The 24,487-nt window shown below is 34.2% G+C and overlaps 3 protein-coding genes across 5 annotated transcripts; all 3 read right to left on the bottom strand.

Moving 5' to 3' along the window:
- Positions 1 to 576: 576 nt before the first annotated feature.
- On the bottom strand, positions 577 to 1,446 carry LOC144551588 (B3 domain-containing protein Os01g0723500-like). The gene is made up of 2 exons (XM_078299617.1): positions 1,196 to 1,446; positions 577 to 1,086 (listed from the first exon to the last, which is right to left on the bottom strand). The coding sequence occupies exons 1-2, from the start codon at positions 1,292 to 1,294 to the stop codon at positions 682 to 684; spliced, it is 504 nt and encodes a 167-aa protein (XP_078155743.1). The 5' UTR covers positions 1,295 to 1,446; the 3' UTR covers positions 577 to 681.
- Positions 1,447 to 3,887: 2,441 nt separating this feature from the next.
- Positions 3,888 to 8,177, bottom strand: LOC144551572 (NADP-dependent alkenal double bond reductase P2-like). Of its 2 annotated transcripts, none has more exons than XM_078299602.1 (5): positions 7,832 to 8,177; positions 5,258 to 5,435; positions 4,814 to 4,980; positions 4,627 to 4,709; positions 3,888 to 4,512 (listed from the first exon to the last, which is right to left on the bottom strand). In XM_078299602.1, the coding sequence occupies exons 1-5, from the start codon at positions 8,060 to 8,062 to the stop codon at positions 4,134 to 4,136; spliced, it is 1,038 nt and encodes a 345-aa protein (XP_078155728.1). In that variant the 5' UTR covers positions 8,063 to 8,177; the 3' UTR covers positions 3,888 to 4,133. The 2 variants fall into 2 exon arrangements, with proteins under 2 accessions (XP_078155728.1, XP_078155734.1); XM_078299608.1 differs by lacking the exon at positions 7,832 to 8,177 and adding an exon at positions 6,212 to 6,570 and having other exon boundaries at positions 3,984 to 4,512.
- Positions 8,178 to 17,794: 9,617 nt separating this feature from the next.
- Positions 17,795 to 21,581, bottom strand: BIR1 (BAK1-interacting receptor-like kinase 1). 2 transcript variants are annotated; one of them, XM_078299567.1, is made up of 3 exons: positions 21,223 to 21,581; positions 19,330 to 20,194; positions 17,795 to 18,905 (listed from the first exon to the last, which is right to left on the bottom strand). In XM_078299567.1, exons 2-3 carry the CDS (start codon positions 20,140 to 20,142, stop codon positions 17,889 to 17,891), a joined length of 1,830 nt encoding a protein of 609 aa, XP_078155693.1. In that variant the 5' UTR covers positions 20,143 to 20,194; positions 21,223 to 21,581; the 3' UTR covers positions 17,795 to 17,888. The 2 variants fall into 2 exon arrangements, with proteins under 2 accessions (XP_078155693.1, XP_078155703.1); XM_078299577.1 differs by having other exon boundaries at positions 21,431 to 21,574.
- Positions 21,582 to 24,487: the final 2,906 nt, after the last annotated feature.

Below are 24,487 nucleotides of genomic sequence, written 5' to 3'. Positions count from 1 at the left end.
CTCCTGAAGTTTAATTAAAAATTTAAAACCTTAATTTTGTTATTTATTTCATTTCTAGTTTCCACGCCTCAGACAGACACAGACAGATAGAGAGGGGGGTATACATAAAGGGTAAAATAGGTACTCCAGACATTTAAAATGAGTTTAAATAGAAAAAAAACATTAAAATGGGTATATTTGTGAGTTTTTGAAGTTAAGAAGGATAAATATGATATTATGAATTTTAGAGGGAAAAATACGTAATTTTCAAGTTTTTGAGAAGTATACATGAAATTCCTCCTAATATGAATGTCATGTTGAATGGTTCGGATTAGTTAATTAGATTTTGAAAATAGATATAATGATACTACCTAGATTTTGAAAATAGATATAATGATATTAGCGTAGGACACAAAATCTATTTAAAATTAATTTATCTCCGTGAAATCTGTAACATCCTTGCAGTAATCTATAACATTATTTGAGATGACATATTGTTACTTCATTCGCAACAAATTGAATATGGATTCTTAAAATATTCCTCTCATCACACAACAAATACTTTGAATACATATTTTAGCCCCACAAGCCACAAAGAATCATCTAACATTAAAAACAAAATTCTAGAAACTGCAAAAAATAATATTTTCGTAATTCAAAAGTAATAGAGCAGCCGGTTTCCTCAAATTTGTAGCATCCTCTTTACCTTTCATAAATCAACTCATTCCTGTTCTCTTCTTCTTGGTGTATGCGGCTTTTCCCCTTTCGATTTCCTCCATCTACATAAACCACGTCCAATTTCTCTTCCTTCAAACCCCCGTTATCTTTCCCATTACACAAATCAAAGTCTTCTCTCTCGCAAGCTGTTTTATCGAATATCAACAGAGAAAAGTGCATGCTTCCATTGTACCGAAACACCAAGAACTCATACTCCTTCAAGCTGTGATCTTGCACGAAATTCGACCAACCGTCGGTGAAGAACATCCCGTCTGTGGTTTTTTCTATTGAGACGTACCATGTTCTGCCAGTGGGCCCCTCAAGCATCGCAGTTTTGTTTCCAGCCTCCTTTCCAATATCAATATGCTTCACGAACTTCGAGGGAATTCTCTACGAGAGACGAACAATGAAGAAAATGATAAATCACAATTTATTACATTATTTAATCAAATGAAAGACCTTCGAACAGAGTTTATAGGTAACGAATCAATTTTCATACCAGACGACGCGTGAAATCTCCAATTAAAACTTTGAAGAAGTGTTGCCTCTTAACGGTTGACCACTCGAACTCATCAGCCCCGATATCGATTGCCTCCATTGAAGTAGAAAAGAGAAACCAAGCGAGGCAGAATAAGAAAAGATTAAAATATTAATCAATAAGGAATCGGTTACTGGGGTCTGGGGGACTAGCCCGCTGGTGTTTAATTAAACAAATAAGGAAATATAACAAAGAGAAAGGCGGTATCTGTGTCGAAGGTATTTTGGGAAGTCCAGGAGAATCGGAACCGAATCTCTGTGCCTATTATCTGTTCCATATTTTACCAGCCATGAGAAATCCTGTAGGACCCATCCGTCAGTAACAAATACAATATTTATTTAGGCAAATATTGTATTTTGAGATATTCTAGAACATAAAAAAAAAGTCAGATTTAGATGAGAAAGAAAAGAATATCTCTGCACCTTTTATTGCACTCCAATAAATTTTTTTTTATCTAATGATAAATATATTCATATATTTATATGGTAAATATAAATGAGGAAACACTTTTTAATTATTTATTTGACAATCTTAACAGTTTCTAAAAATAAAGTTCTAATTTTATGATTCAATAGTTTATGCACGACCTGTATGTAATGGGTGCAGATTTTAACCGCTACAGTTTTAATTCCCACAGATCTGCACTGAGAGAAAACAATCTTTTGGACCAAACTGTCCTTCCGTTGAAAAGGAAATAATAGAGCTTGATTATAATTTAACAAGTTATCTTGATATGGAATTGTGGACCCACCCACATTTGTTTCCCGGGAAAGTGTAAATGCAATGTCTTGCTTTTCCTGTAAAACACACAAAAAATTGAAATACTAAAGTTCTCAATTCCTTTGCTTCAATCCAGACGACCGATTTATTTAAAATTCTCAAGTTCTACTTCAACAACGGTAATTCAAGTCTTTATTACTGCAATAATAAAATTACAATTTTAGTTTTTAATTTAAATAAATAATATTTTTTTTACTAGATGGATATCAATGAGTTGGCAATTTCATCCGAATATGATGAAAACTTTGAATTACTCAATTTCAAGTACGAAACTTATGAAGATTTACTTAATAGTATTAGCGCATTTTACTTAGCCAAAGGATACGTATTACCTATTTGTAGTTCAATGTTAGAGAAATATGTGATTTTACAATGTGGTCAATATCGTGATATACATGATGTGCCTTTAAATGAAAGAGAAAAAAAAATCGAGAACACGTCGGATCGATTGTTCTTTTAAAATTAGTGGTAAAAAGACAAATGAAGGAATTTGAATAGTTAAAATTCATATATAACTTATCACATAACCTTGAAGCATAAATTGATATCTATGACCATCCTTCTCTTCGACAGCTATCCCAGAAAGATATCGAGAGTGTTAACTACATGACTTAACCTGAAATACCACCTAGACAAATTATCTCTTCTTTACGTCAAAAGAATCCAGAGCTTAAACCTATCTCTACAACAGTGTATAATGTGGAGGTAAAGATTCGTAGAGAAAAGTTAGGATATCGATCAATGATTCAAGCTTTATTTGAAGAACTTAGAAAACGTGAATTTGAGTATGATATTTCTTAATCAATGATTCAAGCTTAAAGCTGTCTCTACACATCTTTTCTTTGTACATTCTATGTCAATTACTCTGATTAAGAATTTCTTGAGTGTTTTTATTATAGATTGTACTTACAAAACAAATAAATATAAAATATCACTTTATAAAATAAAAAAATACACTAAAGTACAAAACGAAGTTATTATATATTTAGTGTTTGAATATATTTATATCATTTACGTAATTACATAATTATAAAATTTATATTCTGAATATGCCTTACCCGTAAAGAATCAGTTTGTAAAAATTATTGGTTATGTAAAAGTTAAAATTGAACACTAAAAACACATTCTCTCTCTACAAAATTTGACTTTATTTTTTGTGTATGTTTGTCTTTTGTTAGGCTCAATTAGTTGTGTATGTTTGTCTTATATTAGGCTCAATTAGATCGCATTCTTTTCAATATATTTTTATTTTTCTAAATTTTATGTTCTGCTTGTTAAATGTTAAGTGTTAATTTTATAGTTTGAATTTGTATGAATATTTATGAATACCTGTTGGTATATTATTGTTGCATGAATCTCTTGTGCTATGAAACAAGTAGTATGCTTTAATTGAAGTATTAAAGTTGTGATTCTCAATATTTTTAGTGAAATTACGTGGTAATTATTGTTATATTATCTATTTAGCATAAAAAAATATTCTAATTAAGTCTCATAAACTGGAGAAGTTGGGCTGCGGAGAAACTATGGTATTACTTCGTTAAATTGTCACTCTTCTAATTGGGCCTGAATTTTATCTCCTGTATTTAATGGGACGGGCCACATTTACTGATGTGGATTTCTATTTGGGTTGGGCTTGAGGCTAATATGGTCCGGTCCAAATAAACGCCAGGATGAGAAGCGGGAAATGTAGCAACCCCGAACTGTTTTAAAACGGAAGTAACCCAACAGGCCTGTACCCAGACTAGCTTTTGAACAGATCAGAGTAAAGGACATTTACGGGAAGCTTTTCTAAGCGCATCATTCAAGTTTTTGAGCGCTGATAGAAAACATATTTTATAAATCATATACGGGAACCACCACACTTTGAAAGGTGTAATGAATTAATTGTACCATAATAATTTACCAATAACAAAGTTTTTCCATATACTAACACAAGTTTATAAATCTGCAGTATACAACATAATCACTATTCACTTATTCTCATACCCAATGGCTGGCTGACACTAATGTGTACTCGTTCTCCTGTAACACTACTTATAACAAAAACTCACAAATAACAGATATTTTATATAGACCCCAACTGCAGAAGCACCAACAGACCAACTCAACATGCATTTCATTACTCTCTAGCTACAACCACCAGCTTCTTGCCAACATTTTGTCCCTTGAACAAACCGACAAGTGCTGCAGGTGCGCTCTCAAGCCCTTCAGTTATGTCTTCCACATAAGTAATCTCCTTGGACTTCAGATGCTGCACAACCATCTCCTCAAACTCTCTGTATTTTGAGTAATGATCTGCGACGACAAACCCCTCCATCCTCAGCCTCTTTGTTACAATGTTCATGAGATTGTGCACACCTTCGAGTTTCTCGGTGTTATATTGCGAGATCATTCCACATGCTGCGATTCGGCCACTGATTCGCATGTTTAGGAGAACTGCATCAAGCATTGCGCCGCCAACATTCTCGAAGTATATATCAATACCTTCAGGGAAGCACCTATAAGGAAGGGAATTGGTTTAAGATTTTGAAGAAAAGCTATAAATTAACCATGATTGAATTCCATTTGCAAATTGCAATTCATCATCAATGAATTTGTTTTTTTCAATATACCGTTTGAGTGCAGCATTTAAGTCCTGTTCTTTCTTGTAATTGAAAGCATCATCAAAGCCAAACTTCTCCATCAACAAGTTTACCTGAGGTGTACGAGTAGAAAACCAAAGTGGACAATTAATGGCACAATCTTAGCCAACTATAATAAATCAAAATATTAATAAGAGAAGTGGAAAATGAAAGGAACCTTTTCATCAGAACCAGCACTTCCAACCACATAGCAGCCTGTCATTTTGGCAAACTGACCAACAAGCTGTCCAACAGCTCCTGATGCGGCTGAAACAAAGACAAACTCTCCTTTTTTTGGTGCACATAACTCATAAAATCCTATATATGCTGTCATGCCCGGCATACCTACATGTATATCAAAATATACATCTTAAGAAACACTGCAAGGTCTTCTAACTCCCTAGCTTGTTTTGGGGAGACAATCGAGTATGTTCTACTTAAAAATTTCCCTGTTACATTGTAATGGCATCTAATAAGATTATACAATACTAAAGACCTACTATCAGCAATGGCTTATTACAATAGGTCAACTAAAATGGCACACCATTTTGCTGTAAATAGAAAAATGGTTGTTCTTCAGATAAATTAATAGTATAATGGGAAGAAGAAGTAAATTAAGTACCCAGAATGCCGGTGTAATAAGAAAGAGGTAGCTCCGGATGGTTGATCTTCATAAGAAAATCTGGATCTGAAATTAGGCTATATTCTTCCCATCCAATCATCCCCCATACCAAATCTCCCACCTTCAAATCTTTATGCCTCGAAACCACCACCTTCGATACACCGTATCCAATCATAACCTGTTTTAACACCATCAAGCCAACCATCTCTGTTGAATTTTTTTTTAAGTATTTTCACCTAGTAGTGTGCCAAACAACTCGAATTGTTCGTGTCCAATTTTGTATGATACTAGTTAGCAATGCTATAATTTGGAATGTGTTGACAAACAATAAAATTAATCACAGTTTTTGATATTGTTTTTGTATACTGGTAAATAGAAGGACAGAAGATAAAGAAAATATAGTCTGGTATTTTTTTGTATATGCATCAAAGCATCTGTTACATTGTTTATATAGAAACTAGCTATACTAAATGACAATCATGTGCTGTAAATAATACAAAGGGAGCATAACGAATTGTATCTAACAAATAACTCTCTAAGAAGAATCATCACAGGTCTTTATATATATCTCCAGTGTGAAATTGAATGGATATCTCCATTTATAGTTTGATAAACAAGTCCAATTATCAATATATTTGACTAGTGTTAAAGAATGCAAGTTTACGCAAAGATACAAATATGGTAGCATAGTGTGGTACGACTTTCATAAGCAGACATTATATTATGTATTCATATATTGTATTTCTCTAATGAGAAAGAAGAAATATATACAAGTTAAAAGAAGAAGAAAAATAGAAATACTTGTTCAATCCTTTCTAATATATATTTTTTTAAGGTTGACGCCTAAGGTAATCAAATTCAAGGCATATGCAGTTACAAAGTTTGGGTGCCATAGTTATATGATCATCCTAATGGAGTATGATTATAATGATGATATAATCAAATAAGTGATACCGAGCCAACGACAAAACTAGGAAATTCGATAGATTCTTCAGGACTGGCCATCCTCAGGCACATGTAGGGATCACAGGACAAGTACAAGTTCTTCACAATTACAGCCGTCCATCCATGAGGCACTTCCAATCGGACGGTGTCCGTGGCCGCCACCATGTCGCTCTCCTGCAGGAACCCATTCACGTAGTTGCGAAGCACCACCTTCTTGTTCGGCCTCACCTCTCCCTCCGCCATTTTAAAGGATAATAACTCTTGATTAATTTATCGCTATTTTGACAAATTCGAGGGTTCTATTCAAGAAATTCGGAATTTGTTGCGCAAAGCGGCAGAGGCTCGGGAGTCCGGGGTCGGGGTTGGGGAGTAGATCTAATAATTAATATAAAATCACAAACCGGTCTTACGGCGTGCCACGTGTAATTGGTGACGTCAGGACTCGATTAATATAAAATCAGCAAATTTTTTACTCTTCTGAGTGGGGCCAATTAGTTAATATCCCGCTTTAGTTCTTTACCCTACACGGGTCCACATTCAAGACGAAATTCAACTCTGGATTAAGGGTTCGGGTTCTCGGACTAATATGGTCTGGTCCGGATTAAATTAGTTTGGATCCATCTGGTGGGTAGCTTCAAGGCTTATAAATAGAGGAATCGTAACCTAATGGATTGACGGCCATCTTATCCCAAGGCCATGATCCAGTAGATGGCCTTTCAAGCGGGAAGTAGATCTCATGCTTTTTTAGTAGTGTACTTGCAGCGGCGGACGCATAATTTCATTTCTCTAAGAGAGGACAAAAATCAGATTCAAATAACTTATTAGATTTAAATTCATTAACTAATCGGATTTAATATAAATTATAATTTAATTGAAATACCAATACCAATATAATCAGTTATATAGACCTTTTATATATTTTTGAAACACAAACAAGAGTTAGAGAAGAGAAACTTTTTATTTCAATAAAAGAGTAGGAGATGAGATTTTTATAAGAAAATCGGAATGATTGAACAAAAAGGTAGAAGATAATTCTGACCAAGTGGTACCCATTATTTAGATGGTTAAATGGGCCGGCCTGCAAAAAACATTAATAACAAGAAAGATGTGTCACAGGCTCACAGCTCCTCTCTTATTTAATCTGACGTATGGAGTCCACCTCTATCAACTAATCCGATTTGCTGCTGTGATTTTCTTTTGAACCTAGTAAACAGGTCCCACGAATTAACCTCTTGGTTCATGACGCACCATGTCTATTTGCAATGAACCACTCTTCTTCTTCCTCAAAAATTCATCCAAAATTAGAGAACCACTGAACAACTCTTCTAACGAATAAAAGGGATGTGAAATTGGCTTCAAAAAATAAAAATTTGATCTAGAGAAGGGAAAATTAATTTTTAGGGAGGGGCAAAAACAAAACGGGCTAATTTTTTATAATAAATTCGAAAATCCAGAGGGGTCCGCCCCTGTGTACTTGATAATAAAGTATAATATACTTGCGTAAACTAATTAGATTTGCTCCAATGATTCAATGCGCCAATAGTTTACAATAATTCAGAAAGTTTCAAAACTAATCCGATTTTACTTAAAATAATACAATAATTAAATTCAAGAATGCTTCAAACATACTGAAAGGGGAGTGGTGGTCGAGCCAGAAGTATCCTTCCTTGCCATCAAGTCGAGACAGTATGGGTCCATAGAGATATAGAGGTTCTTAACGATCACAGCCGTTGATCCGGGAGGCAGCTCCAGTTTGACGGTGTCAGTCATTACTACCTCCATGTCACTAACATCGATGGGCCCGCTCAGGTACCGTCTCTGCACAATCTTCTTGTTTGCTCTTACCTCGGTATCAACCATTTTTTTTTTTTTTTTTTTTCTGAATTGATGGTAGGAAGGAGAATTGGTAATTTTTTTCCTTGTTTCTTTTTTATGACCACAATAATTTGGTGTGATTTGAAGTGAATTTCATGGGACATATGAGGGACTTTATATAGGAGCTCATGAGCTTGGCGCCGCCCCCCGGGTTTGACTTTGAATTAATTGCATGCGTCAGCAATGATCAAGATACTGGACTTCCAAAGCATGTATATTTCCTAAATAAACATCTTTGTTTTCCTGCTGTTCCTGTTTCAAAGCTATATAAATCTTTCTCTTGAGAAAAATTGTCAGCCATTGGTATAGTCAAAGCGCTTGTCAGCAGTTGGAATAATGAAGCCGCTATCTTGTTTTTCTTTTTCTTTTTTGATAAAAAAGACCAAATCCATTTTTATTAAAGAAAATAGTTAACTTACACCCAAAGCAATTGGAATAATGAAGCCGTGTTCTTTTTTTTCTTTTGATAAAAAAGACCAAATCCATTTTCATTAAAGAAAATAGTTTAACTTACACCCAAAGCAATTGGAATAATGAAGCCGATCGATCCTTAGCACTTGCGTCATTTTTTTTTTCCATTCCCTAGCACTTTTGACACCGACTTTTTTCTTATATCCAACGTTAAATAAAAAATAATACAAATGTTCAAATATTTTGAAAATTTTCAAAAATATCCGGCGGTCCAAAAATTTTAACGGCCGGAAAAAGAATTGGGCAATCAAAATTTTTGACGCACCGAGTAATATAAAATATCACTTCATTTCTTCGGTTTTGCGTTTTCTGACTTCTATATTTATGGTATTTATTTAATTAGAAATTTTTATGATTTTTTTTTTCTATTAAAATATTAAAAATATTTTCAAATATTTCTCTAAAAATAGTTTAGCTTTCAATGTTTCTAAATTGTTATAGTTAATTGTTTACACAGGGTGGATAATGAGTTAGATTTACATTGTTTATGTGATAAATTTTTTTAATATGTGCTCGAAGCATTCAAAGTAGTAGTTTCATTTTTATTTAATAGAGGTTTGCTTGGTTACAAATTTTCATTGTTGTGAAAAGTTGTAATTTTGACAACTTAAAATAATTGATGAGTCTGGTAAGAATGATGGTTTCAAAAGTAATTTTATTGTTATTTAATAGAGGTTTGCATGCTTAGAAATTGTTATTGTTGGGAAAAGTTGTAATTTTGACAATTTAAAATAATTGATGAGTCTGGTAAGAATGATTGTTTCGAAGTACTAGTTTCATTGTTATTTAATAAATGTTTGCATGCTTAGAAATTCAGATATGTAATCATTCTAGAATGTATGGAAAAAATTTGTGCTGGGGGACGCGCTCGGAGATTGGAACAAATTTAGAGTTGTTAATTTGTGCTCGGGGACGCATTCGGGGATTGGTTGAAATTTAGAGCTATCAACATTCTATAATGTTTAAGAAAAATTTGCGCTCAGGGACGAATTCGGAGATTCGTCTTTTTAAAAAAAAAAAAAATTAACTCATTTACAATGAAAGTTAAACACTAGAACGTAGTTGATTAAATGCTTTCGTTTACATGTTTAAATTATACAATTGTTTCGCTGCAATTAGCCCTACTTTTGTTAACTTTTTGAACAGAGTATTTTTCGCTTCATGCAGCGAAAGGCTATACAATAAAGAAAGATTTGTAGTGCAATATTATTGCACTGTATGAAGTAAAACCTGCTTGATTTATCATCGATGTTCTAGAAGACTGGGGGACGCGCGCGGGTATTTTATTTGGTGTACAATTATCAGCTTCCTTAAAAAAATCGGCTTTTGACAACATGTTTGAGGTGCTAAATTAATTAATTTCTGACGAAGCGAAACAGTTAAATAAGGTGAAGGGTAATTAAATTTGTAATTATGACCAATACATGAAAAAAAAAATTTAGATACATATGGCTGGGCTTCTATTGTTTTTTGGGGAAATTGGTTTTTTGCCACTCCAAAACCTTTAAATTGGAAAAATGTCACTCTAAACTTCATTAATTTGTAATTTCGCCGCTTTAAATAATTAATGACTAAAATGCCCTTCCTTCTCTTCTCTTCTTCTTCCTCTCCTTCTCCTGCCCCCTCTTCTTCTCTTGCCATGGCGAAAGGCACTGTAATAACAAGCAGGTTAGCCATTTCGTCTGCGTTTTTTGTTTCCCTTAACAATAAGGGCATGTGGGCCCAAAATGGGAATCCACTTATCCAAAAGGAATGAACAATATACTGGCCCAAGAAACAGGAGCCTGTACTAGATGAGCCTTACGCTTTAGTCACATTTCTTACCAGATTTATCGCAACAAAAAAAAAGGTAAGGAGTTTTCAGATGAATTGTCAGAGAGCGTCAGTTCCATTAAATTCAATGTCGGCAAGGATTTCGGTGCTGTTAGATAATCATCCGATTCGTTCATTTTATTCGTTTAAATTCAATGTCGTCAGTTCTATTAAATTCAATAGCCTTTCGCCATGGCAGGGAAAGAACAGAAGAAAGAGGACATTTTAATCATTAATTATTTATAGTGACAAAATTATAAATTAATAAAGTTTAGAGTGACATTTTTTTAATTTCAGATTTTAAAATGACATTTTTCCAATTTAAATGTTTTGAAGTGACAAATAACTAATTTTCCCCTGTTTTTTTTGTTAACATAACATCACGGCTGCAAATATGCTGTCAGGCATCAGACTCAAATCGGTTCATTGTTTGTTCGGAACAGTCCGATTTGTTTCATAATTCGTACGTCCTGTTTCAATATTCGTACAGATTAAGTGCATATGAATTATGAAGTGAATCAGAGAGTTTCGAGTCTTGCTTCCGCCACAAAAATGTATCATAATTTGCACATGGACCGTGATCACAATCGAATGGTTCAATCAAAGGTCAATGGTTTTTTCTTAATAAAATGAAGATGCATTATGAATGTTTAAATTTTGATCAATAAATATTTTATTTCAAGACACATAATCATTAAAATTGACATATTATCTTAATATGAATACTTACATGCTCATAAAATTTTGCGCTATATAAAAAGGAAGCAGCTAACAGTTTCCGGCCCTCGGTCCTCCGAAAATTTCCGGACTTTTTACACTAATCCAATAAACAAGTTCATTAGATCCGGTAATATTATGCAAATAATTCTATAAACAAGTTCAATGGATGTTCTGCAGATGAAACCGCGTGGTCCCAGATGAAAACGCGTGAAAACTGTTCAAAACGCGTGGTCAACGAACAAAGTACAATTGAAGTACAATCAGTAGTTAAACTGGAGACCACCTTCTAGAATGTATCTATTGACGGGACCAAATTTAAATTCTACAAATATACCCAAAAAATTATTTTTTTAAAAAAAAAAACAAAAAAAAAATTATTTTATTATAATTATTCGATAATTTTTTTTTGCGCACCTTCTATAAGGTCTCTGTTCAACAGTTTGTACGTTCTATCCACTTTCTAATTTTGTTTTATTTGTGTGATACTTCTGTAAATACTAGTGAACAATTATGTGAATTTAAAAAAAAATTAAATCAAAATTTTTCAAAAATGAAATTTATCAAAAAAATTCATATTTCAAAATGAAATTTATTTTTAAAAAAATAAATCAATTTTTTTAAATAAAAATTCATATTTCAAAAAAGTTGATCACTTAAACAACAAAAGGTTACATCATTGACATAACTCATCACACAATCGTGTAACATTATACTACAAATACTGTAAACATATAAGAATGATTTTATTAACAATTAAAATTCTTTCAACAATTCTGTAAACATATACAACATAAGACTGAAAAAAAATACAACAATTTTACATTAGACAAATCACTACTTGCATACTCTCTAAAAATTATTCTGCAAGTGTGCCCAAAATCTCATCACAATAGTAACCCAATCCTATAACTATATCAAAATAATCCTGTAAACAAAACGCCCTATTTTTATAAGCAAGTAAGATCTGTTCTTCAATTTTGTCAAAACATAGAAAAAAATTTGTTTTTTTAAAAAAAATAATTTTACAGCAGACATTTTTCTACTTGCGTACTCTCTGAAATATATTCTGCGAGTGAGACAGAAGTCTCATCGCAAGAATAACCCTCTCCCGAGCAAAAACATATAAAAAAAATAGGGTTTTATTATTAAAAAAATAAATTACAATAAGAAAGCAAATATAAATAGATAATAAAATTTACCTGAGTAAAATTCATTTGAGTATCTGTTATAAGGCAGTATATGTAACGCAACATGAATATTGCACAATCATGTGAACGATTCTGTTTCAGGCATGCCTGACAATCATAAAGACGTGTCTTCCATGAAGGGTCACCTGATAAAAGGAAAAAAAACATATAGTAGTCAATCTAAAAACCCTAGTAACTCTATAAACACTAGTAACAATAGTCCACTAGTAAGATAACTTTTTATCCATAGAAAAAAGAAATAATAAACACTCACGAAGACGCCATGCAACAAAAGAATCAATCCACATTGTTGTATGCCATGCGCAATTTATGTATGCTCCATTAGTTTCCCCGACAGAAGTGAAGTAGCGGACTTGTTTCCGTTTCAAGTCATAGACAAATAGTACCCAATGGTTCCGTGCACACACCGGGATAAAAAGCCACCTGACCTTCTCAAATTGTTCTGAGAATAGCTGCGGAATATTTTTCAGAGCTGTCTCATGATCATACGTATGCATGATACTCTCTATAACAACAAAAAAAACAATAGTAATTATAACAGGGCTATAACAACCTATCTGAGAATTTCAATAAAGATATGCAAACCTATAACAATATATAGATAATTCTGTAAACATAATATATAAATTCTACAAACTAATACACATGTGATTTGGTAAAAGCAATCTCCAAATACAGTAACAAAATATAACTAAACACATTCCATTCATTCACACAAGTTCTACAAACATACACATCATTCATTTCAATAGTGCAGTTCAGCTCACTTTTATTCTACAAAAATAAACATAAACGTTGCAACTGACATACTATAACTCTGCAAATCGATGCAATTAAGTTCTGTATCTGAAATTAAAAAAAAAAAAATTACCATAATATATGGTGATATGAAGAACCATGGTTCTCTGACCGGAGTATCCATTTGCATAACATTCAGCACAACGTCGACAAGCTTCATGAAATAGAAAAGAATGATTGAACTGACAAGAATCAAATTAACATTTAATTTGAACAAATAGAAAACAATACCAAAATAACAAATACCTTGCTCGAAAGATCTGCCTCAGGCATCAACAAATCCTTTATGAATTGAACTCGGCAATAAACGTGATGGGCAACCCGATGCTCGAAAGCTGTTTCATTGACTGTCAGCTTTTTTTTGTTTGATTTCAACCCACCAATCATCCAATATGCTTGTAACATCATTGATAAGCTGAAGTTGTATCTATTGAAACCTAGGGTTTGTTATATAAATTAAGCCAAGTTTTGATTAGATTAGGTTTAATTAGGTTAGAAATGTCCAAAAGTTCAAGTTACTGCCCTAGTTATGTTTGTTCTACAGGTAATCAAGTGTTTGGAGCTTAACGAAGCAAAACGGGTGAGTTAGCGCAAAGATTGGAGCAACTGCCAACATCCATTGCGGCCCGCAACCAAACTCATTGCGGCCCGCAATGAGTTCTCAGCACAGCATCTTCATTCCAGCACTTTCATTGCGGTCCGCAACCAAATCCATTGCGGTCCGCAATGACCTCTAGATTTTTTCTGCGCAGAATGTTAACTGCCTCCACTTATTGCGGCCCGCAATAAGGCGGTTCAGAGCCCGAATTTGCTATTTTTAGAGAGTTATTTCTAGGTTTTGGAGGGGTTATAAAAGGAGGGACCTGTAGAACAGATGGAGTACATTTTTTAGGCAGAATTTTTCTGATTTTGAACAAGGAAGAGCAAGGAAAAGCTAGAAGAGAGAAGAAGGAAGAAGAGATCATTGATCAATCGGTTTTATTATTTTCTTTCATTTGGAACTCTTTTATTCTTTTGATTTGATTTGTATCTTAGCCATGGCTGGCTAAGGGCTTTTCTAGGGTTGATTAGAGTTGTACTTGAAACTTTTGTTATGATTTAGTTGGTTTTATTTTATATATTCTTGTTCTTTGTTATGATCTATTCTTTATTTTAATTGATTGTGAAGACTTAATCGAAATCACATAAAACCCTAGGATTTGGTATTTGCAATTGAGAAATTGAATATTAGGTCCAGGCCATAAGGAATAGAGTATTTGATAGGCTAAGTACCGAGAGGTGACGCTTATCTTATACGGGCTTTACCCAATAGTTTAGAAAATTGTGCCAAGTACCGAGAGGTGAAAGATAGTTTTCTAGATCAATTGGGACAGTAAGAACTTAATGACTTTAGATTAGAGTAGCCAAGTACCGAGAGGTGACGTTTATTCTAATTTAAAGATGGTATTAATATAGAGATATCCCTTTGTACCTACAACACCCAACTGTGCCTTCATAACTAAAAGAACAAATTTAATAAACCAATTAGTCATAACACTAGTGGATAGGAACCCTAAGAAACCCTAATTTCTCATACTTGTTAAAAACTCAGATTTTGCTTTAAGACTTTAGTTTAATTCATTTTAATCGAAACCAAACCAACCTTTGAACAAACAAAAACATTTTTTTACTTTCTTTTACTAAATTAAATTGTTAGTTTAGATTTGATATTCCAACTTGTCCCTGTGGAGACGATCCCTAAGTACTACTCGACAAGGTTGTACACTTGCAACCGAATTGAGCGTAAATTAGGATTTATTACTTGTATTGTAATAATCTACATCAATCATAGGACATCTTCTCCCTGTGTTGGTACATGTACCGTTTGGGAAGTGGAGGTTTCTAAATGAGTTGGTCACCTCGATCACAAAAAAACGAATTTGCAAAAGTCCAGTCAGCTTCGAATTTTCTGAACCGAAACGGTCCAAGTCTTGTTGAGCTAACATACTGATCTTTAAATTGCAACCATCGCAACTTTGGACGAGGTGCTGTGTAGTGTTCTGAGACAACAATATTACAATATTCAGCTGGTAGTCCATTGTCATGAATATCATTTTTCTTTGCCTGATTCGTTCTTTCAACAACTTTTGTTACCTTCCTTTTTCGCATTGCCTTTTTCTCACCCTTTTCCAACACATCCTTGCCCTGAAAAAAATAAATTACATTATGCAAACACATGATACAACAATTTGAAATTCTAAAAAATACAGTATTCTTTACCTCCACAATGACTTCTACCAACTCTAGGCTTTTTCCTTTGTCAACTTTTTTTTTCACAATTATCTCTTCAATATCACTATCCTGAAATTCATCAAACAGTTCTATAAACATAACTATTGGATTCTTTGAATTTATTGCACAGTCTGTGTTACAATATCTATATTATCAGCTGCTTTCATACCTTGGTTTGCATTATATTCCATCATTGCTTTATATCTCAGTGGAATAAACCGATAACAAGGGATAAGAAAAGATGACTTCGGATTGAGATCATGGTTATGAGTTAGCTCCATGTCACTCACTTCCCATCTATCAGTAATAGAGCAATACATCATCCTCATATACACCGGGTATTTTGTGCGTACTAAAGGTCTCCGTCTCTTAGGAAAATATCACCATTCTTGTGAAAGGTTCTCTTGTTTACTCCAAAACCAGTTTGGTACCCATACATCTGCCAGTATAAGTAAGCTTCTGCAACAGAGTCAAACTTATCACCTACTGTAGGTGGACTGATGAATCGGATCTCATCAGGATCAGGTTCGCTTTCTAACTGATGGCCAACATTAACAACTTGTTCCCCCTCATTCTCAGCCCTATTCTGATTTTCACCAAAATTCACATTCTCAATCGACTTCTCATCAGAAAATTCAGAAGCATCATTGTTCAGATCCCATTCATGCATACATGATTGGGAAACTGTATCATCCACACTTTCTTCATTCGGATCAAAATCCATTATATCAATTACACAAACATAAACAAACCTATAAGAACATATGTTTAATTCTATAAACATAACATAATACATATCATATGGAAGCAACCAATCATATTACCAAATAATCACAATTTATCAATTTATATTTCATCAACCAATGCATAACAAAGTTTGAAACTTCAGTTTATGTATACAGTACACATACAAATCACATTGTAAGCTAATTTATTAATTCCGTTCTAGTAAAAAACTACCACACTGTGAATATGTAATTGAAACATAAACATGACAATCTAATGTAATCAATCCTATTAACAAAATTATTGAATCCTGCAAACAACAATTAATAATCATTGAATCCTGTTCACATCATAGTTAAGTCAATTAATCAGCAATTAATCGTTCAAAATTAAACAATCTATGTAACTTTCAAAGCTTCGATACTAGCATATAATGAACAAAATTGATCTACAAATCAATATTAAATAAGAAAAATGACCTGTAGTTTTCAAAACTTCAATGCTGTTCGTCAATGCTTGATTCAAACAACCAGAGGAGACGATGCTCTTCGATTCTGAGACTCAATACTTGATTGAAAAAAAAAATTTTAAAAAAATAAAGGAAAAAAATCAGATCAGAAAAAGAAAGAAGTTTCAAAATTATACGAAATTGAAAAATTATATCAATACCAGTATATAATGAACAAAATTGATTTAAAAAACAATATTGAATGAGAAAAATGACATGTAGCTTTCAAAACTTCGATGCTGTTCGTCAATGCTGATGCTCCTCAACGATGATATTAAATGGACAAAATGCAACAAAAATTACAACAAGAGGAGATGCTGCTCTTCGATTCTGCGACTCAATACTCAATTGAAACAAAGAAGAAAAAGAAAAGAAACAAAATCAAATCAGGAAAGGAAAGAAGGTTCAAAAAACGATTCAATTTTCAAAAAAAAGGAAAGTGGTAAAAAAAGGAAGGGCTTAAATAGGAAAAATGGCGGCTGTAGTAGTGGGGACCGCGTCGTTGCCGATTATGGCAGTTGAAAGCGCGTGGCCGAAAAATTACTTCTTTCGTTATCGGCGGTTGAAAACGCGTTGGAACTAAGCTAAAAATGAAAGATTTTTATACGCAGAGATTTTCAAAAGACTGTCGCCCAGGACGTTACCTTTTCTCATATAAAAATGATATATTTAGTAATTGTATACATATTTGTTCTAATGCATTTCCAGTGTGTATCTATTCAGCATTTTTAATGGAAGTTCCCTCTTTCAAATTATTCATGCTTTCCATAAATAGTAAATTATGTTCGAGTAAAGATCGAGTTAATTAAGGTATCGGATTGTCTCGGGTCGTCATTGTCGACTACAAGTTGTCCCAGGCTAGGTCATCATAGATTCATAGGTCTAAGTCGTCTACAGGTTTCAAGATCATCCGAGTTCGGATCCTCTCAAATTTGAATTTTTGTGGGGGTTTGAATTCAGGTTAATCGACCTTTCAACATTATTTGGACCGGTTTGGTTTGGATTCGAGTCTGGTAGGATCTGGGATCCTTCAAGTCAAGCTTTGAGACGAGACTCATCAAAATCTTTACAAAAGATTAATTGCAAGAAAACTGTAGCAAGGATGCCAACATTACCCAATACCTACTTTTTCTGCATAACTATTGCCTACAAACAAATCACATGCCTAACAAAAAAAATGGAAGAGCTGAGTCATACTGGGACTTTTATATCAACGAGGCATATACTCCAACAGTACCAATAACTAAAAAATTTATACAAAATTACCCAACTAATGCATGCCCATATACAATTTTCCCTACTTCGCAACAATAAGCTCATCAAGGTTAATTCCATCATCCTCTGTACCACTAACTGGTATCAATATATCGTCATCAGTAGTGAAGTGGTACCTCTCCCCAATAGCCTTCAGTAACTGGTACACCTCATACATGGTTGGCCTCTCCTTAGGTGCTGAGAGCACACAATTACACGCTACCTTCATAAATTGCATTAACTCAACATCATAACCCTTTCCTATTAGAGACTTATCAATTGCATCCTGCAAAAGGGAGTTATTTGAGAGAGAGGTAATCCAATCGACCAAGTTTCCCTTAAAGTGATCCGGGGCATTGGTGACCTGCGTGGGCTTCTCGCCGGTAACTAGCTCCAGCAAAACAACCCCAAAACTGTACACATCACCTTTTGGGGTTGCAACAAGCGTCCGTGCGTATTCCGGGGCTACATACCCAAGGTCACCAAATTCACCATTGATAAGTGTGCTCAAATGGGTGTCTATCGGATTCATGAGTCGAGCCAGCCCGAAATCAGAGATCTTGGGCTCAAAGTCTTCATCTAATAAAACACATTTCGAGCTAATGTTTCGGTGGAGAATTCGAGGGTTACAACTGTGGTGCAGCCAAGCAAAACCCCTGGCTGCCCCTATACTAATTTTCAACCTCACGGGCCAGTCAAGATTACTCCTTTTTTTCTTCTCGCCTTCTTGGTGGATGTGTAGCAGGTCGAAAAGTGTTCCTTTTGGCATGTGTCTGTATACCAGAAGTCTCTCTCTTTTTGCAAGGCAATAGCCCAATAGAGGCACTAAATTTTTGTGCCTCACATTGCCTAAGGTTGCCATTTCAGATGCAAATTGGGACTCTGAGTGTTGCGAGTCCTGAAGCCGTTTAATTGCAAGGAAGGTGCCATCAGGCAGGGTTGCCTTGTACATCGTACCGGTGTTGCCCGTACTAATAATGTTCTCCTTATTGAAGTCATTGGTCGACTTGAGGAGGTCATTAAGCTTCATTTTCGAGACTGATTTCTCAAACATGGAAATCTACATAGAAATTTTGTAAACGAAATGGTTAATTAAACAAATAATTAAGACACCTGCTTGCTATTCGTTGCTACCGGTACATCCAACATGTGCTAAGTATTGCTGATCCATACTGCTTGATGTATTAATAAATACATGTCAAGCCTGAACCAAAAGGAAGGGAATAAGGGATGCAGTGCAACAAAGGCAGATATGTACGAGACTACGAGTATATATCAGAAACTGAGGTGCTGTACTGACACAGTGCATAGTCCTTTTATAGTTCTGTTCTCTAATTGTTTGATTTTTTTTAATTGAACTTCATTATAGAAAAGCTTCACCAGATCCCTCAGAAAATTACATTATGGGCAAATCAGGTATCCTGCTAAATAACAAGTAAAGCGAATAGATTATATACAAGAAAAAAATCAACAAACTAACATACCTTCACTTCTTTGGCACCTTTAATATTTTTAGCCCATCTATTCTCCTCCAATTCCTTCTTCCTCTTCTTAGCTGGCACCTTCTGCAAGCAGAAGAAGAGCACAGACCCTACAATTACTGCTACAATGACCACCCCTGCAATTGCGGATCCAATAATCACACCCATGCGCCCCTTCCCTGACACAGAACACTCCCCTAAAGATCCCCCACAGAGACCGATGTTGTTTACATAGCTTGTCTTAACAGATGATCTGAAGGCCGGAATTGGACCAGATAGCAAATTATTGGCCACATTGATTTGAATCAAACGGGTCAGATGGATTAGCTCCCAGGGGATCTCTCCACTCAACCTGTTGTATTGCAGATTCAGTGTATTGAGGTATGAGCACTGAGATAGATTGACCGGGATTTCACCTGAGAAATTATTGTATGACAAATCAAGGGAGGTGACAAAAGGGATTATTTTGGAGATGTTAGTGGGTATAGGTCCCGTGAAGTTGTTGCTGGAGAGATCCAGACCCGTTAAGCTGGAACAATTCTCAATCCCTCTAGGAAAAGTGCCCACTAGGCCCATGTTGGAGAGGCGAAGGTTCAGCACTCGGTTCTCATTTTGGTGCCAGCATTCAACTCCAGTAAATTTGCAGATTGACCCTTCAGTTGTGTTGTCAAATTTCCAGTCTAGGAAGTTGTTTGGATCATTTATGGAGGCTTTCAGGGTTTTTAGGCATAACACATCAGTGACAGTGGAATGGCATATGCTGTGTAGGAGTAGGGATTGGAGAAAAAAGATGTAATAAAATTTGAATTTAGCCATGCTCGGTCTAGGAAGGAAATGCAGAAGATAAAGAGCTCAAATTTAGTGAGACCTGCATGCAAAGTCAAAATTGAGTCCCACTGCGGATAATATATTGAATAATAAATGGAACAGCATATACATAATGTAAGGATTACTGCCTTATATAATACTGTCATACCAATTAGAGCAAGAACAGGCACGAAACTGGTGCGTTTAGCTGGCATCTAACTTGTTGAGACCATTAATTGTACAAGTGAGAGTACATTTAGACATAATTTACCTAAATATTGATTATAGACAAACATAAATAAGGCATAATACAGTTACAAAATTACAGTGTTGGTCTGAGTACCCAGTGTACCAGTTACTAGTTGTACAATTCAACATAGTTCGGGGTAACCTTTGAATTGCTATTTTTAAATTACAGATATGTTTTAATTTTATCTATCCAATTTCTCTACCTGATTTTACGGAAAAGAGCATATCTCTAATAAAAGAACTCAATCCCGACTTTAAACTTAAAAAACATCAAACCGTCTTAAAAGATCAAATCTAACAAAAAGTTGATATAGAAATAATAATAATACACAAAGTTTAACTTTAGAACTTAATGTACTATTAAAAAAAAAAAAGTTGACCAACCAAGATCCAAATATAACAACATAAAGCAAAAATTTGCAATAAACAAACAAACCACAAGGTTTGGTTTCTTTTAACAGGAACCCACCAACACAGACCCACAGAGCCCACTCAAGAACCATATATCTCACAGATCTAACTCGACAAAATAATCCAGTTCATAAATTCGAAGAAGTACACTTCTTCTCTTATAATATACTTGAAAACAAACTTAACTAAACCCCGAAAACAAGATCGAGAACAGATTTCTTTCCACAAGTGAATTTTTTTTGTCCAAAAAAGCTAGTCATTTTTCCTTTTTTTTTTTTTTTTTTTTCTACTCTCAAAGCGGCTCACAAAAAATAAAAAATAGCCAGTAAAGTAAAAAATCAAAACGCAGTACAAACACAGCACAGGAAGAGAAGATCGAACAACTAAAACCATACACCTCAAACGATAAAACTAATTTGCATTACTTACCACACAATATATCAAACTGAAAAGTTATGCCCAGTAGTATAAAAAGAGAACCAAGCTAAAAAATTCTCCGTCCTTCAAATGAAGAAATCGTACAGAGATGTCAACACACATATCACACCCAATAGTGACCCACCTGATTAAATATAGAAAATAGAAGATTTGGCAAAACCCCAAATTTCCCAAAGAAAGCAACTTTTGTTGGACTTACTTTGCTAACCACAGATTTCCAGCAGCACAAGAAGAACAAAAATAAGTGGGAAAGATTTTCATATTTAGTGGCCAGATCGTACGGAAAACGCGGAGCTCAATAGAAAATTTTATAGAGAAAGAGATTGTGAGATGGAGATTGAGACTAGGTTGGGAGGGAGGAGACTTTCTCGAGCAAAGCGTATGTTGTTTCCACTCACAACAGTAAGCTCAGTCTGATTCTGAACTCTAAACTCCAGATCCTCTTCACATTACAAGTTAACATTGATAGAAAACAACGGATCGAGATCGTCCAATTTTAATCGAGCAGTAAAGGACTGCACTCTTCACCGTCGTTTCTAAAATTGACGGTTGTGATCTTGTTGGACTCTTTTAACTTTACGTAAATAGTGTGGGGAGGATCCCAGCATGATGGAGACTAGTCTATTTTCATCTTTTCTAATCTGTGAAGAAAATTCAGAAAAATAAAGCTAAACCCCACCACAGGACCATGACCAGGACCAACAGTTCTGTCCAGTCAAACCAAACTTCTTCACATGGAATTTAATTTCAACGGCGAACCAATTAAACCAGAGACAAACTAGGAGTGTTCAAACGGTCGGTTCGGTTGAAACCGAACTAAAAGAGTCGAATCAATTTTTTCTTAGGTTTCAAAATAAGAATCGAACCCAACCGGCTAAATCTATTAACCAAGAACCGAATTGAATAAACCGAATTAAATTTCGGTTTATTCGGTTCAACCGAAATAAAGTCAACCAAAAACTTTGTATTTAGAAAATTTTGTAAATTGACGCCAATTTAAAGCACACAAACAAGAAATCTAAGAAAAAATAAAAAGAAAATTGAACAACCCCTCATTGAACCACTTAAACAAGAAATGCAATACCAAATCCGAATCAGATCAAGCACATAAGAAATTTTTCAAATTTTCACCAAGAAAAAAAAATTGCTTTTAGAAGTTCAATTTCCAGTTTTCATCCTCCAGCTCCAGCTTCGCCAAAGAAAAATTATAATAATTGAACTAGCTAGTTTGGCAAGAAAAAGGAAATACCTTGTTGAATCGGAGAGAGACGAACCAGGAGATCAACTTTTCAGTAGGAATCAGATAAGAGGAGATATTCCCAGCAGAGAATGACTTTGTGTAAACGAGCGAAGAAGGGAGAAAAATAGCAAGAGGAGGCACTAGGTTTAGGTTTAAAGAAGGGAGAAAGGTGAAAGAAAGGGATGTCCGTTTGTCGGATGGATTGAAACGAATCCAACTGAGGATTCGAGTCAGACTATTCACAATTCATTAAAAAATCGGTCGATTCGGTTCAACCGATTTTAAAATTTTATAAACCGAACCAAGTAAAATAAACCGAACTAAATGAAAAAAATAAAACGAACTGATCCATTTAAACCGAAAAACCAAACCATTTAAACCAATTTTTTTTATTCGATTTAAAATCAAATAAACCGAACCATTTGAACACCCCTACCGCCGGAGAGGATGCATAGATAGTTAAGGTTGGTTTGATGAAAGTCCCACCATGTGTTTTCCAAATTAAGCTTAAGATGGACCACAATAATTCCACAATCCGTTGTAAGTGTTTTAAAAAATTGAGATTGTAAAGTACATCTCCCTGCAGTCCCATATGCCTCTGCTTCAACTATGTTGTCTCCAATGCGAATTAGGGTTTGACCGGAATACAAAAATTGTAAAAACAGAAATGATTTTAGAATAGATTTTAACATAATTGATTTGGAATTGTTTTTTTTATTAGAATGTAAAATTATGCAAAAATAATTCATTCATGTACAAGAGTCAATTATACTTTCAAATGGAGGTGAATTTTTTTTTCTCCGTTGTTTCATTCCGATCAACTTAGTACAGTGATAATTTTATTTCACTTCCGTATTATGTAATATTTATGAATTTCGATCCGAATATTAATAGCACTATCGAATAATATGGTTTTGAAGATCCGTTTTGAAAAAATAGAGAAATTTGAAGTGTTTAATGCTTTAAATTTTAAAAATCAATAGAATTAAATATCTTTCACTATTACAGACTTTATAATTAAGATAGTGCTTCAATAAAAAATAGATCCAATCTCTAACATAAAATCATCCTAAACAAAATAATTATGTCCATTCATTCATAATCTAAATAGTCATAATTAAAATATTAAGAGTATTGAATTTTGAAAAAATAAAACACAACTTTTACTTTAATTGTGACTGTTCAGATCAAGATGCATGAACATATTAATCTTATCGGCAGGATTTTATGGAGATTTGATTCCGCAGAAATATCTTTTCTAAAGAACACATAAACCCTAAAACCCTACAAATAAGCTTCTGGAATAATCAAGCTCCACTAATCCACTTTGATTAAAATAACAATTCTTCACTGATTACTATAGTGGCAACAATGATATTAACTACTCAAATAAATGCGAAGTGTCAGTGGGAAGCGTGAGACCTGATTCCTTTTCCCAGGTCAAGCATAGATCTCTCAGTGCGGTCGCAAAGCTCCCAGGCCACAAGCCTACACCAATGAATTCATAAAAAAAATGTTCTGCTTATTTTCAACTTTACAATTGAGAAACTTATTTTGTCTATAGTTGCTGCAAGTTGTTAATTGCTAGAGAAATACCAGTGAAGTTTTAACTAACACTAAAACACAAGTTATCAAAGAACTAGTCTTTAGTTCAGCTGTAAAAGTTGATGCTTTTCCGATGAGAAGTCACATATTTGAAATTTGATCAGAAATCTTACTTGATTGTCAAAAAAAAAAAATTTATAAAAAAAGCAATTTATTTAATGAGGAATATACGCTAAGTTGAAGCTAAAATTGTTGCTCTCCACCTGTAGGCTGTAGACATACTTTGGCAGATAATTTTGAGTTTTCAACTTTGCATACATCTAAGTATCATCCTGTCTATGATGATTGATGATTAAAAAGGAGGAAACAGGAAAGTTCAGATTAATTAATCCAACTCAATATTAATCAACGGGAGAACCTAACGACTTCATCAAGTAAATCTATTCATACGCTTAATGAATAATATAATGT

The sequence above is a fragment of the Carex rostrata genome, chromosome 1 (genome assembly GCF_964058835.1).
Source record: "Carex rostrata chromosome 1, lpCarRost1.2, whole genome shotgun sequence".
Lineage (NCBI taxonomy): Eukaryota > Viridiplantae > Streptophyta > Magnoliopsida > Poales > Cyperaceae > Carex > Carex rostrata.
Note: the sequence above shows the minus strand (reverse complement) of the source record. Positions and strands in the feature narration are given on the sequence as shown.